Raw genomic sequence first — 14,776 nt, 5'->3', positions numbered from 1 at the left:
GCGCCACAGGAGCCCCCGCACGGCGGGGCCGCGGGGTAACGCGCCTGCGCCCTGCGCCTCCGCGGCGGCCGGGGCTGTGCGGGGCTCGGGACGGACGGACGGCCGGGTGCGCGGGGGCCGCGCCCTTGGAGCTGCTGCTCCCGCCGAGCCGCGTCGGGCCAGGGCAACCACACGTCGCTGGGAGGCGGGCGGGAAAGGCCGAGCCCTCGCCGTGAGGTGAGGGGGCCCCGGGGCCGGCGCGGCTGCCCCAGAGGCACGGGGACCCTGTGCCACAGAAGGCATCTGTACTTTTTTTTTCCATACCATAGTTTCTGTGAAGTCGAGTCTAAACGTTCGTGTAGAAAGCCATTCTGCCCTTGTCCACTTGCCATCTTATGATCTATCACCATATACCCGTCCATTTAACTGTAGTTAAATCATTTTATCTAACTATAGCTAGGTATGTACAACTCGGATGTAAATATTTTAGGTGTCTAAAGTATGTTCATTAGTACTGCCTTGCTGAGTGCTACAATGCTGACCTTTAAATATTGAACGCTGAGCGTCTGGGTTAATACCTAACCATTGCTGCTTCTCAGAAATATGGTTGATTGCTCTTTGCAGGCCCAGACATCCCTTCATCACCTCATATTCCATGTGAGGTTTTCAGACAGTCTTTAAGGACAAAAATAACTGGAGAGGAAAGGTAGATTGTAAGTAGCTAAAATGTTTTTTTGTGGGTCACGTGCCTACCGAGGCTAATGGCATTTTGTAACTTCTGAGTGGCTGTGTTTATTTTACCCACAGGGATATTTCCCTGATACTGTCAAATATCTCCCGCATCATTGCCCACACCGTAACTTCATGCCTACCAGTCCCTCTGTACCACTGTACCCACCTATCTTCTCCTCCCAGCCTGTATTTCCCCGCTTTGAATCTCCATCCTTCACCTGTATTGTCCCAAGGCTCTGTTTAACATATACTCTCCTTTCTTAGTCCCTGTTGCCATGGACATTTGCGCTGTTTCTCTAACTCAGCAATCTGTGATTTCGTTTCCATCTTTCACCTCATTCTGTTCTATAGCACAACTCCCCCACATCCACATCCCTTTTTCTCTGCCTTTTTACCCTTCTTGGGCCTTTGAGGGTCACCTTGACAGTACTCACTTTCTCTTGCAGATATTATTCCTGTGAAGGTTCTCTTGGTTATAGTAAACCGTGGTTGGACAGTAGGCTGATGGTGTTGGTGCCTGGCACTGAAAAATTTGAGTATACGAAGCAGATGTTTTTGAGCTCGCAGCCACATTTTGGATATTGTTGACTTTTTCCTTAACAGTATTCTGGTACATAGTACTTGAAGCTTTTTTCTGTCCGTAGCGGCAAAGACATAATATCACAACTCCACAATAATCACAAATAGCAAAATCCACATAGTTTGGTGATGTAATCAGATTCTGCAGGTGGCTTTTGTATTAGCAGAGCCAACATACATGCGAGTAGATTTCCGTTCAGAGCTAGATGCTTTGCTAGATACTGTCATTTTGAATTGCCTTTTGGGCACTCTCCAGCCATGGAGAGTGAAGCTGTGAAAGCTATTACAAGCTACAAAATGCTTGTGCTTAAGCATTAGACAAGGAAAATGGTGCGGGTTCTGTATTAAATGCGCGGTGTTGCTTTTAGGGAATAGTGGCGGAGGAGGTTGATTAACAGTGTTTTCCTTTTGTAGCAGCAGATCTTAATTTTCCAGTGAATCAGACTGATCATAATTCTTAGAAATCAAGCAAAAGAAAGTTTTAGATATTTACTCTCTCGATCTTTGCAGGAGATGGCAATTCTGTATCATTTCACAGGAAGGTGTCATTACTGGCTACAGTATATCACAGCATAAGCGGTGGTACAGGACTGTGAAAGTTTTTTCTTTCTGCAGTAATACAAGGAATTTTCTCCCCAGGTTTTTCAATATAAATACATAATTGAGAAATCTTGAAAATATTTGAAATGTAATCTTGTGGGTCTGTTAACTCATCTCAGGTACTTAATAGGTACAAAGTTCTTCATTAATAGTGTCAGTAGAATGCAAGAAATGGGAACATCAACAAAAAGTTGATGAGACATATACACTGTCTCTGAAGGTAGAAGAATGGAATATGCTCGAGTCAGTCTTGACTAACAAAAAATGCAAGGAGGTACCATAATATATAGCAAGCTATATATATGCAGTAGCTCTACTCGGCTATCTAGGAACATCACATCAACTTCAATGATTTTGTAGCAGCACAATAATTCATCTAGCCATGTTCCCATTCAAGAAAGGTGAAATGATTAAAAATCCTAACTTCTCTGTCTTAGCAGTCTCTGTACTTAGTGCGCTGGAAAAAGAATTGCTGTTTCCCAGGAGAAAATGAAAGACCTTTTAAAATTTGGTGCTGGGAAAGACCCTGAATAGCCCACGCATATAAGAGACAAATGTCTATGTTGTCAATGTTGCAATTGTCATTATAGAAATGTATTAGGGAATAAAAATCAGTAAGTACAAACTTAGATACTTTGACCACTTAGAATGGAATTGTAGAGGTCGATCTAAAAACCTAAATACTGCCAAGAACTAAAATCACATGTTTCTGAACAAATTTAATGCCAGATTTCTGAGAACAGAGCAGAGGCTGATGTCCTCGTTTGAAACGCAGTCTGTTCATTGGGTGGAAAAGACGCGTGATTTCATTGGGAGAGGGAAACCGTAACCCCAGGCAGGGTTGCAAAGCCCTCGCACGGCTGGCGCTGCCTCCCGCCAGGGCAAAACACAAACCCGGCCCCGGACTGACCCGGTTAAGAACACACCGAGACATGGGCCCGCCGTCGGACTCGGCGCCACGGCCACGCCCCCGCCCGACGCGGTCCGACGTCGCGGTGCTCATTGTCCCGTTTCAAACACACGCCCTGCCCCGCCAGCCAATCGGCGCGCGCTCCACGGCCGGAGGTTGTCGGGAGCCCACACGCCGCAGCGGCTGGGGCGCCGGCCCGATGCCGGCCTCGGGGGCATGCGCGGTGCCGGCGGGCGGGCTCAGGGCGCAGGCGCCGGGGAAGGCGGGCAGCGTTGCCTCCGCCCCGCGGTCCGCGCATGCGCGCTGCGCGGCGGCGGGCGCGGGGGGGGTCTCCGGTCCGAGGCGCTCGCTCCCTCGCGGAGGCGGCGGCACCGGCGGCGCCACCGGCAGCTGAACAGCGCTCGGCGAGCTCGTCCGTCGGCGAGAGCGAGTGGGGGAAGGGGCCGCCCCCCGGGCCGCCCGCGGCATGGGGCGCTGCTGGGGCCGCCCCCCTCGCCGGGCCCGGCGCGCCCCCGGACTCTGCCTGCGGCGCCGCCCGCGGGGCCTGTAGGGGCGGCCGCGCCGCGCCTGGCCGGGGGGAGCGGCGGCATGAGGAGCCGCGGCGGCCGCCGGCAGTGAATGGGCATCGCGGCGGAGCGGGAGGAGCCGGAGCCGCCGCTGCCGCGATGGCTCAGGAGAAAATGGAGCTGGACCTGGAGCTGCCGCCGGGGAGCGCCGCGGCCCCGAGCGACGGGGGCGGCCTGAGGCGATCCAACAGCGCCCCCCTCATCCACGGGCTCAGGTGAGCGCGGCGCGGCCCGGCCCGCGGCGGCCCCGCAGCCCCGGCGGCGCCTGGGCCCGGCCCGGGGGGCCTCGGCTGCCCGCCGGGCCCTGCGCTGGGGAAGCGCGCCCAGCCCCGCTGCGGGCCCTGCCCGGCCCCCCCCCGCTGGGGGCTGGAGGCCGCTGAACGTGCCGGTGGGTTCGGGGGGCGCTGGGGCCGGGCGGCGGGTTCCTTCGTGCCGCCGTCGGGCCGGTAGCGGGGAAGCGCCTGCCGGGTCCTGCAGGGCAGGCGGTGCTTCTGTGCGGGTAAAAAGGGCGTTTTCAGCGCCCTGGAGACGGGAGGCAGCGCTGGGTGGTTCAAGGAAAGCACACCTCACAGAGTTGTTCACAAAACTTTTTTTTTTTTTTTTTGCCCCTCCAGTGACAACTCCCAGGTTTTTCAGCCCTACGTGTTGCGAACGCGCAGGAACAGTACGACAGTTATGAGCCGTCACAGTATGGTGAGGAATCTGAAGCATGTTTTGTTTACACCCAACAAGAAATAATTGCGCTGGAGAAATGAAGTTAAACTTGATTTGTATTTGCACTAAACATCCTAGCAAGCTTCCAGGCTGCAGAATATGCGTTTTTTCCCCCGCCCTGCAACCTACAACAAAATAATGGTGGTGTATTAACTCTGTGTCCCCAAGAAGACAGCGGTGGCTTAAGCTGTGTGTAATTCCCAGTATTAAGTTCGGTCTTAAAGTTAATTTGGACCCGGCTGTGAGCTGGAAAATGCTGTCACAATTAAAAGTCGTGGAAGGGTGTTTTAAGCTGTTGTAAAAATGGAAGAGAGAGTCATTAGTCTTTGTTGACCTGTTTGTTCAACACTGTCACATTTTTTTTTTAAAGGCTGAATGCTAAACATCAGAAAATGATTTTTAAAAGAGGAATTTATTTACTGAGTGATACTCTCTCTGTTAGAAGTCTGGTAGTGTACAGTATTGCAGGGGTTTTTTTTCAGAGATGTTACATTTGTTTTTTTCACCCTGTCCTTGTCACCTCAGGGATCTACATGCTCTTTTCCACTGAAATTTTTCTTTCTCATCTGAGAGTAGTGTAGACTAGGTATATTGCTTTTCTCAAAACCTGTAGAACTTAAAGTCCTGAAATGGGCTTCTTCTGTGTCTTCTATTATGTTCAGAGTAAGCAAGATGAAATTTTAATTCCAGATCTTCTTTTATGACATTTCTTAAAAATAAGGATGCAAAATTTTGGAGCTCAAGTCAGTAGGTGTTAGAGTAGACACATGGGCATCTTGAGTGGGAACCGTTCGCACATTTGTATGTGATGGTAGCCAAAGTTCCAGAGGAATAGATGCATAAAATTGCATGCAATTAAACATTTGCAAAAGTAAAGTTTTAGGGATTGTTGTTCAAGACTGAGCTGAAACACTGAGATTTCTACTTTGTAATAGCCAGCTGGCTGAGTAAGTTAGTACTGGAGTTTGTCATCTTACCCTAGGCAGTAGGGCATTGTATAATGTTTGTAGTTTCATTTATAATTATAATATCTCTCTTGTCTAAATGTCCTATATAGCTGTTTGTATATTTGAGATGCTAAGCAGTATCTGCTTGCAAGTTTGAGATCCATGTCACTTACTGAGTGATAGAATGAATTTGTAAGTGGTAAAACAAGTCTTTTCTCTTGAAGGTCAATGTTTTCTTTTTGCAACATTGAGTCATCCACATGTAGTTGTACAGCTCATTTTTAATTCACTAAGAATGTATTTGATGGTAAATGGGATGTATGCAAGCTGTTGAGGTGTGATTTAATCACTGTAGTTGTCACTTTTTTTTTTTCAGCTGTTGTCATCATCTCCTATTCGTATTCCTAGTAGCCGACTTCATCAGATCAGAAGGGTAAGTATAGTTTTTATCTGTATATTTAGATACAGAACAAAAAGTATTATATAATATTGAAGTACTTACATAATGGGAGTTTCTTTCCTATTGGGTTTTTCAAGTACTAGAGGAAACAAATCTTTTTTTAAGACTTACTTTCAGTGAGATAGCATTCTTGCAAGGCTTATTGTTGTCAAGTTTAAACTACCTTGCGTTTTTGAAGTGTTGTTTCATTCAAGAGAAATGGTGAGCTGGGCTGGTAGCAGTCTTTTCCTGGAGTGGTTCTGCTGTTCCTATTTCAATTCTAATGGCAAATTACTGGATCGCAAGGGTTATTCCAAGTATCGGTGATGAATCCAATGTTACAGGAAAACTTATGACATTTATCTCCTGCAGGAGGAAGGAGTGGATTTAATGAACAGAGAAACAGCACATGAAAGGTGAGTGTTACTGAAACAAGAGGATAAAATAGCCAGAGTTATCCTCTTTGTAGCTACTGATGGGGTTTTTTGTATTCTAGGGAAGTGCAAACAGCAATGCAGATAAGCCAGTCATGGGAGGAAAGCTTGAGCCTGGTAATCTCTTTATAGATGTTTCCTATTTAATTCTACTTTTACACTCAACTGACGAATTTAAGGGAAGGAGAGGAATTAACTGTGAAAATAATTTAAGAAGAACTTAAGTTCATCTGCTGTAGCTATTTTGTGCATTTGGTCTGGTCACTTTCCATTAAAAGGTTGTGCCTTGGATTCTAAGGTAATGTCCTGTGCCAGTGTTGAGTGTGAAACCTTGTATTTACAGAGTGACAATGACTTGGACAAGTCTGAGAAGTCTTCCTCTCCAAAGAGAATAGACTTCATTCCAGTTTCGCCTGCACCTTCACCTACAAGAGGAATAGGAAAGGTAGGATAAGTGAAATAGCAAACTGAGAGAACATTTTAGAACTCTAGGCCCAGGTGAACCGTGACGACACACGTAACTTCACAAATTGTTTGGAAGTTTAAAAAAACCCCAACCAAACAACAACAACAAACCCCAAACCCACTTTATATTGATTTCTGAGAATCAGATGCTTACCATCTTAGAGCTGCAGAGTTTAAGCAGTGTGTCTGTTCTGTCACACTGAGTGTTGTCAGTTGTTGATATCTGTGCAATGTTTGGACGGGTTAGGGTTCTGTTTCTAGGGAAGCTGGAAGAGGTTGTTAGAGTAATCAGATTAGCGCATGATCTCCAGCTGCTTAAGTTGGGGATGCTGGGGAAGAGGTGACAAAATGGCAGTGTATCATATGTAGATTAAGAGTGTAGGTAAAGACCAGAAGCTGCAAATCTGCGTGGTGAGGAGGATGGTAGTATGTCCATCAGGGAAAGGAAGGCATGAGCTCACTGTGAGGGGTGACTGGGGCATGCTGAACTTGCCCTAAAGGCTGATGGCAGATGCTGAAGAAGAGGAAGAAGTGGATCTTGAACTACTTTTTCCAGTGAGGATTGGAAAACTGAAATGTAGCATAGAGAAACTGGCAACAGTGTTTAAAGATTGGCTGCTGCATCTTGTTTTCCTCCTCTTCTGTGGTCCTGCTTTTGTACTGCTACTGTTATATTGCATGCCTCTACTAGTATTGCTGCGTGGAGCAGCCACATACTAGCGCTGGGTAAATGTGCTCCCAACATAACACTGTTGCTGACAGCTGGTCCAGTACCTTTGGAAACTGACTGTAAAGACTTGATAAACATTTTTGTGCTTAGCTATGGGCATTCGTGGCTAAGCTCAAATTAGCTGCGGAACTGCAGAGCTAAATACTCTGGAATTCTGTGTTAAATTTTCAGGTCAGATGTATTTTGAGTAAACTCGTTTGTATAATAAGTTCCTTGAAAGAAGTAAGTCCTGAGGACTGTACTGCTACAGAAACATGTCTTGTTTAGAAAACAGTGTCTATTTAAATTTCATATTTCTTGTGCATTTGAATTTTCAGTTAATCTGAGCAGTATTGCATTAACCAGTACATTTTTTGCAAGTTAGGTTGTAATGCTTCTAAGATTGAATTTGGTCATCTCTGCCTTATTCTGTTACTAGCTTTTCTTTAACGGGCTGTTTTGTTTGGAGGGTGGGGTGAAAGACCTGAGTAAAAGGAAATTCTGAAGCATCTTGATGTGACTTTTTCTGCAGCAATGTTTTTCACCATCATTGCAAATGTTTGTGAGCAGTAATGGATTACCTCCAAGCCCTATTCCCAGTCCAACAAGGCGATTCTCCAAGTAAGTGACATCTGCAAGTAACAGGTATACATTGTCTTAAATTCCAAGGCTAGCACTAAGTTTAGTTAAATCTGATGTTCAGGCATTTTAATGCCTTTAGAGACTTTAGTTTTACAATAGCTGAAGTATTGCCACGTGAAAATGCTCTGAAAGTTCAGCCTTTACCAATGTTAGCTTTATGTGGGTGCTCTTTTAGGGGCCTGTGTCAACTTTAAGCTAGACTTGGTAACTTGTGGGGAAATTTCTAGGTACTTCAAATGAACTTTAACTCTGTCAGCATATTAATTCTATATAGATGTTACACACAATTTAGAAACGAGGATGTGACGCACTAAGGGAGGGAGAAAACCCTAGAAAAAGTTTACTGCAAATTTATGTGGCAGATAACAAGAGTACTGCCTATTAGAGCACATTGTCTATGTATTTAGATTCCCTAAGCCTTCCAGTTGTGCAGGAATAGTTTTTAAAAAAGTGTGTTATATGATGTGGTGGTGGTGATTCGATGCTAGGTATGGTGGTGTTCAGACTTGGAACCTTTACAGGCCTGATTGTGTATCAGTATTCTCTCTCTAGCAGGAGGAGTCAAAGTCCAATCAACTGTATCAGGCCCAGTGTTCTTGGCCCCATTAAAAGAAAAGGTACGTGTATCTACATTATCAGGTGGTTTAATATGGATGTCGTTTTGCAGCTGCATGTACTTCTCTCTTCCATACTTTTTTGTTGTTCTGTAAATATAATGCACGTGTATCCCCAGCGAGTTGGAAATTGCCAGCCATAACTAAAAATACAATGTAAAGTAGCTAGTCTAAAACACAAGAATGAAAAACGTTAAAAGCAGCTACTGCTTGAAAGAGGCAAACTTTGAAATGAAAAGCTTCAAATTAAATGTTACGAATATTCGTAAGCCCTGACATTCCTAAGAGTACCACTGTATGGTGCACACCCTTCAGATCATCTTAGGAATGTTGCTTATCGTGCAGTATCTCTAAACTTAGTCCTGAATGTTTGTTTTTACTCTGAAAGTTCAGAAGGTGAGTGTTTAGAGAAATTGAATGGATCAGTGCCCTTCCCTCCTGAAGGGGGAAAACTGCATTCTTTCCTGGAAGTATTCCATATTAAGGATATTGGAATTACATCCCAGAACAAGTCTCCATAGTAGGACCGTAGGACTGAGATATTTACAAGTGTGCCTCTAGCTATGCTTATTCTTTCTGAATATTTTTTTTTAACTTGGGCATTCTTAACTGCACCAAAAGCATGCCCTTTTTTTTTAACAAGACTTATATTTAGCCTTCAAGAAAAGTTACTGTTCGTTGGGGTTTCTTTAGGACTACTTGTCCTGTCATATAAAAGAATGCTATCTAATTTATATTGTGTTAACAGGGGAGAGAGACCAGTTTTCTCATGGATGCCAATTCTATCTTGGCTGTTACTGTCTATGAATTTTGGAGGCATTAAAAATTAAACAAAGAATTGAGCAAAATGGAAGTTTATCAAGCTCAATGATTAATAGGGAATAGGTATTCATACTGAATTGTTTTGTTTTATATTAAACATTGTACAATAGACTTTACACAGATTGTGTGAAAACAGGGTGGGTAAAGGGCAGGCTTTCCTTGTCCTATCCAAGTGCTCTTATGGAGCAACTTTTACAAAGTGGAGATAGGAGTTTGCCTTTTTTTACTTGAAATAACAAGGAATATTCAAAATGTTCCTTAATTGTAAAACATCTAATCCATTTAAATGAACCTAATTTCTTTTCCTAAATACATAATCCTGTTTTCTGAATTTTAGCAGTAGCATTATGGTTTATATTCTACTGATATTACATGGTAACAAATTGACACTGTAATATGTGGGGGGAAGAAAGCAATGTGTTGAATAACATTTCCATGCTCTAGGGAATTAATACTGGTGTGGCACTGTGTTGTAGCAGTGCAGATTTGTCTTCGTGAAATTTCAAGTAGCAAAAGTTACCCAAGTTGTTGGTTTGGGTTTTCTTCATTTTTGTATAAGAAAGTGATCTTATAAATGTTTTTTGCCCATTCTGCTTGATAGTTAGTCTGCTTGCCTGTTAGTCCTGCCCTTCAAAGAAGGGAATGTATCCCTGTGGGATAAAGAAATAGGAAATTTTGTGGAGTTATCAGTCTTCTATAAAATGAGTGGTAGTATAATTCTCTTGCGTAACATATCAATACATACTGGTTTGCTATAATGCTTAACCTCTGTCAGCTTTTCAAACTGATGCCACAACTGTTGTGAAGTGTAGGAAAAAGCCAGAAAATTTATTTCCATTTCATACATTTTTTGTTGCCAAACTAAAAATTAAAATATACTGTAGCTGAGAGGGTTTCCTTTTTTTTTTTTTAAGCTTGTTATTGGCAAGTTCATGATATTTCCAAATGTTTCTATTGTACAGAAGCTATTCATGAGCTAGCTCATTCTCAGGGCAGATTATACTAAACATATTATATGAATTCTCCCCATCATGTTTAATCTTTTAATGTCAGTAGGTGATTAGAGGTACAAAGATGGTCTGATCCTGACGAGTAAGTGGAAATGCATACACATGCCAAATCTAATCTTCTCAGCTTTTCTGTAAAAGTGTACATATGTATTGGAATTTGTTGTACACAGGAGGGTGAAACTGTGAACCCGTCCAGCATTCCTGTTTTCATAATCACTATGAATTTTAATCTCTGTATTTTGGATCATGTCAGTTGCCTCATCTCAGCTGCTTACTTAAAATTAAGTCATAGTAATTAGTTTGCTTTAGATTATTTTGTCTGATTGTAGTCCAAGTAGCAAGTGCCTAGTTTTATGTCTTTGAAATCATTGTAGTCCCTCAGATGCTGGTGAAGCATTAGTTAAATTAAGGACAGACTGGATGGTTAAACAACAGCTAGCGCCAAATTAATGACTTACCCAAGTGCTCGGTTGGCTGAATCAGAGGAGTTACGTTACAAATGTAACCTTGCTCTGTTGTGGGACAAACCTCTCTTTTACAATAGACAAATATTAAATGGACATTCCAGAGACTCAAGTGAGTTTTGATTATTTGCACTATTTTCCTTAGGTGAAATGGAAACTGAAAGTCAGCCAAAGAGACTTTTTCAAGGAACAACCAACATGCTTTCTCCAGATGTTACACATCTGACAGATCTCAGTTCATGGTAAAATATTTCATGTGCCCTGAAATACCAAGAACAGGGAATGTGCATTTATCACAATCTTTCTTGTTTTGTGGGGTTGTTTTTTTCCCAGAAAAAAATACATTGCTGTTAGCTTGCATATGCGTATTACTGGGAACTATTCCTGTGGTAGTGTAGTGTGACAATGTTCCTGCTCATTTGATTGATTCTTCCTGAGCAGATTCTAGCCTAGATTTTGTGTATCAAAGCTTTTCTACTTAATATTATTGCTACAAAACTCTGTTGGTTCATAAGCAAAGTTACTTTGCCTTAAAGATGCTTCATCGTTACGGTGTGTTGTAGGCAGTGGTAATATAGTATCTGTGGTACTTACCTGAATATTCAGAAAATGTATGTTTGAACAGTTACTGCAGTTAACTAGTTCATGTGGTTACATTCATGATTTTTTAGCGTTATAGTTTGTCTCCTTTCTGTACTAGGATCATAAAAAGCTGAATTCTCTTTTATGTCAAGAGACAGATACAAAGTGTTCTAAAATAACAACTCTGTTAATATAATTTCGATTTACCTACAGACTTGAAACTGCCTAGAAATACTTTTTTTTGGTGTTGCTTCTAGCTAAATTGCAAAAGCATCAAGTTATGTGCCCTCTGGAATCTTGTATCAAGACTTTAAAATCCAAACACAGGAATTCCTTACCTACAAAGGAAAAATAGGTTTCAAAATCTTGCTTTGAGTGGTGCAACGTTAAAGAACATACTAGCTAATTAACGACATCTTTGCTGCATTGCTGATTAGATTCTTATTCCTTTTCTATAACCTTTTAAGGTTACTTTTCTCATTAGTTGTCACCTCCTTTCTATGACTGATGAAAATCACAGTCGTAATTTATTCTGCATGTTAAAAAAAATAAATAAATTCTGCTCCTTATTCCCATAAAGAGCATGAATATATATATAACATGCTACAGAAAACAAGGAGTCTTCAGGGCTGCCAGTCTTGCAGTAAAGACTGAGTGGTAGTATATGTCTCCTACATTTTCTCTACAAAAACGTAGGTGTGTTAGCTTTACACAAAGGCGTCATGCCCATGTTTCTAAATAACCTTTTCCTTTTTCCCCAGCCTCTCTTCAGATATTCTTGATGGGAGTAGCAGCAGTGTTGGCTCTTCCTCTGATTCACTGACTAAAGGCAGCATAACCACAGAGTCTCCAGTAACGTGCTCAAACTCATGTTCTTCATTCATTTTGATGGACGATCTCTCACCTAAGTGACTTAAGTTCTGAGTCAGTGTCTGGCTGTGCTGTTCCCTTACTGTACACTTGTACAGAGAAACGAACTCTGATCCTTGAACCATTAACACGAGGATTATTAAAAGGAAAAATTATTGTAACTGTAATCCTTGGCGACTTTCCAGTGATTTTGATTTATCCATTTAATGAACATTGTAGACCATATTAATGTCTGGTTTTGCAAATTTATTTTTTAAACAAGATGTCTGCTCAGATTATACTAACTTTCTGCTTTCAGGAACTTGCATACACTTTTTGAGTCTGAGAATAGGTATCTACCTATTAGTATTGCAATTTTTAGGACAATATTTATATCATTATCGTGGTCACTATGTCTAGGGAAATAATTTGGTTTGGAAGGATTTGAAAATACTGATTTATTCTCTGGCACTTACACCATTGAGTAAAACTGTTCTCATTGCTTTTTTCAGTCACTAGCCTCAAATTCTCTTACGGAAGGGAGAAAAAACTTCTTAGTGCTGCTAGTCGTTTTTGTTACAGAAGACCACAGTGGTGTGGAAATCTCACGCTCAGATTAAAAAAAAAAAACCAAAACCATCCCACAACAAAATTAACTAATGACTGGCACTTTTGCCATCAGTGAAGAAATAATAATACTCTACGAACTTGATGAAAACAGCTGCATAGTTCTCTCCCCAGATCCTTTATCCTACAGATTGTATGAAATAAGGTCAATATTCAGGAAGATTTGGCCAAGGAAAATTAATCCACGCCTTGATCTAAGACATAGAGTGCAGATAACTAAGTTATTTAAACTACTGTGTAGGAGAACCGTGTATGGCACCATCGATGTCTCCTGTGGCATTGAGGTCATAGGTATTTTTGTGCCTTAGGGGACATTGTTACAAAATTATGGAATGTAAACCAGAGGGGTGGGTGGGAAAAAGTCCTTTGTGTACAGCTTGTTTATAGAGTGCTTACCAGAATCTGTCGTCGATGCTGCTTTCCTTAGTGTTCCTTTCCAAGGTGTGTGCTCCGTTGCAAGGTGCTGTGGGCAGTGGCAGCTCCGCTGTGACGCGGCAGCCAAAGTAATACCCTTTGCAGCTGCTGTGTGCGGTGTTTGTGTCTTTGTTGGTCATGAGCAGGGCAAACAGCTAAGCAAACATTGGATTTCTAAGGAGAGATTTAAAAGTTGGGATTGAATACGAACTCTGCAAGTTGTTTGGCTAAGGAGTGATGTTTGAGCTATGAGTAGTCGATACAGTACCTTGGTCGGTCTGAGGTAAGACAATAGATATTTTACTTTTTAAAGACTTTAACGGGGCAAAATAAATCCGTTTGTAATCTACTGTGTTATGCTATTTATTATTTATAACTATGTAAAAAGTCTGTGGTGATGAATTATAGTATTTTTTTATGATTGAATAAGTTTTTTATGTTCAGTAATTGCTGGCTGGTTTGTATTTAATACGCAACATTGTCTGCCAGAATCATAAGCTTCCATTTTTGAATGTTTGTAACATAAATGCTTTTGTTACCTAAAAGTACAACTTCTGATCTTTCTGAAAGAAAATAGCACTGAATTTAAAGTAAGATTATGTGCTTTAAAAGTGAGCACAATCTCTGACAATACTGTCTGGCTAAAAAGGGGAGGAGGAGAACCATAGGTGGGGGTTTTTTTTGTTGTTGTTCTGAAGAAGCTGTTGAGTTTCCAGAAGACATGTACATACCAGATTATTTTTGAAAGTGTTTCCATTAAATTGCAAGAATTACCATAATGGGCCAACAGTGGCACTAGTATTTGTATTACCATTTTCACCTGTGGAGCATTAGTTCCCCACCTCAAATAAATGTGCATATTGTAAAATATTGTCCATTGGTGCCATTTTTAAATGAGCTCTACGGTATTGAATGTTAATTTTATTTGTATATGCACAGTGCTATTTCTTGAATTTTTGATGTCTTAAATCGCTTAATTATTTTTTTATTCATGCTTGTATCTTCTCTGCCTTCTCGATGCTAAAAGGCGGCTGCTTTTACAGTTGCAAAATATTGATAAACAGTATGTGATAAAATTCAACCTGTTACCTGTGCCCCAGTTTCATGATACTGTGCTTTTATTGGTACTGTGATTTAGAAATCTGAACAAGGGGTGGCAGAAGGGGGAAACCTATTGCATGCTTTCTTAAAACTGAGAAGAGCATAGCTATTGCTTATTTTTGGCTGACTTACCTGTACAATTGATGTATTCCAGATTTGTTTGTTAGTGGAGAGTCTTATATAAGTGCTGGCCTTTGTAAACATTAGAATGTAAGCTTCATAAAGCGAACGCACAAATGCTCAGTCTTGTTACAGCATTTTTTTAGTGTTTGGGCTGTTCTTCGCTCTTCAGAAGACATGGCTCTTTTATAAAATATATACGTAATACACACGCATACACTGTGTCTGTTGTTTCAGAATGAATGTCACTGTGTAACGTAGTAGGTCCCGCCGAGGACCACGCTCTGTTTCGCGCCCATAGCTGTAAGACCACTTGTTTATTGTAAAACTTAAGGTTTCTAAGACTGATAGCTGATACTTGCACTTAACTGCATGTGAGTTGCTGCTGCTTGCAGACTCGATCCTTACGGCAATGTAAAGGCTAGTACAGCATACTCTGACTAAAACTGAAGTCGCG

General features: G+C 41.9%; 1 protein-coding gene and 1 non-coding gene across 4 annotated transcripts; both read left to right on the top strand.

The window, feature by feature from the left end:
* Positions 1 to 3,103: 3,103 nt before the first annotated feature.
* On the top strand, positions 3,104 to 14,534 carry LOC121097405 (PABIR family member 2-like). Of its 3 annotated transcripts, none has more exons than XM_040614384.1 (10): positions 3,104 to 3,581; positions 3,981 to 4,059; positions 5,404 to 5,460; positions 5,839 to 5,882; positions 5,963 to 6,017; positions 6,244 to 6,345; positions 7,607 to 7,695; positions 8,255 to 8,333; positions 10,772 to 10,868; positions 11,970 to 12,083. In XM_040614384.1, the coding sequence occupies exons 1-9, from the start codon at positions 3,466 to 3,468 to the stop codon at positions 10,850 to 10,852; spliced, it is 702 nt and encodes a 233-aa protein (XP_040470318.1). In that variant the 5' UTR covers positions 3,104 to 3,465; the 3' UTR covers positions 10,853 to 10,868; positions 11,970 to 12,083. The 3 variants fall into 3 exon arrangements, with proteins under 3 accessions (XP_040470318.1, XP_040470317.1, XP_040470316.1); XM_040614383.1 differs by having other exon boundaries at positions 3,105 to 3,581; positions 8,272 to 8,333; positions 11,970 to 14,534; XM_040614382.1 differs by having other exon boundaries at positions 3,106 to 3,581; positions 8,269 to 8,333; positions 11,970 to 14,534.
* On the top strand, positions 11,741 to 11,887 carry LOC121097686. The gene has a single exon (XR_005831045.1). It is a non-coding gene; the product is annotated as a small nucleolar RNA U109 (small nucleolar RNA).
* Positions 14,535 to 14,776: the final 242 nt, after the last annotated feature.

The sequence above is a fragment of the Falco naumanni genome, chromosome 14 (genome assembly GCF_017639655.2).
Source record: "Falco naumanni isolate bFalNau1 chromosome 14, bFalNau1.pat, whole genome shotgun sequence".
Taxonomy (NCBI): Eukaryota; Metazoa; Chordata; class Aves; order Falconiformes; family Falconidae; genus Falco; species Falco naumanni.
Note: the sequence above shows the minus strand (reverse complement) of the source record. Positions and strands in the feature narration are given on the sequence as shown.

Excerpts from the sequence above, each read along its gene's own strand:
- LOC121097405 (XM_040614382.1), top strand. The coding sequence starts at position 3,466 with ATGGCTCAGGAGAAAATGGAGCTGGACCTGGAGCTGCCGCCGGGGAGC. Across the intron at positions 5,461-5,838 it reads GACTTCATCAGATCAGAAGG|GAGGAAGGAGTGGATTTAAT; the intron begins GTAAGTATAGTT and ends TATCTCCTGCAG. Across the intron at positions 5,883-5,962 it reads AGAGAAACAGCACATGAAAG|GGAAGTGCAAACAGCAATGC; the intron begins GTGAGTGTTACT and ends TTTGTATTCTAG.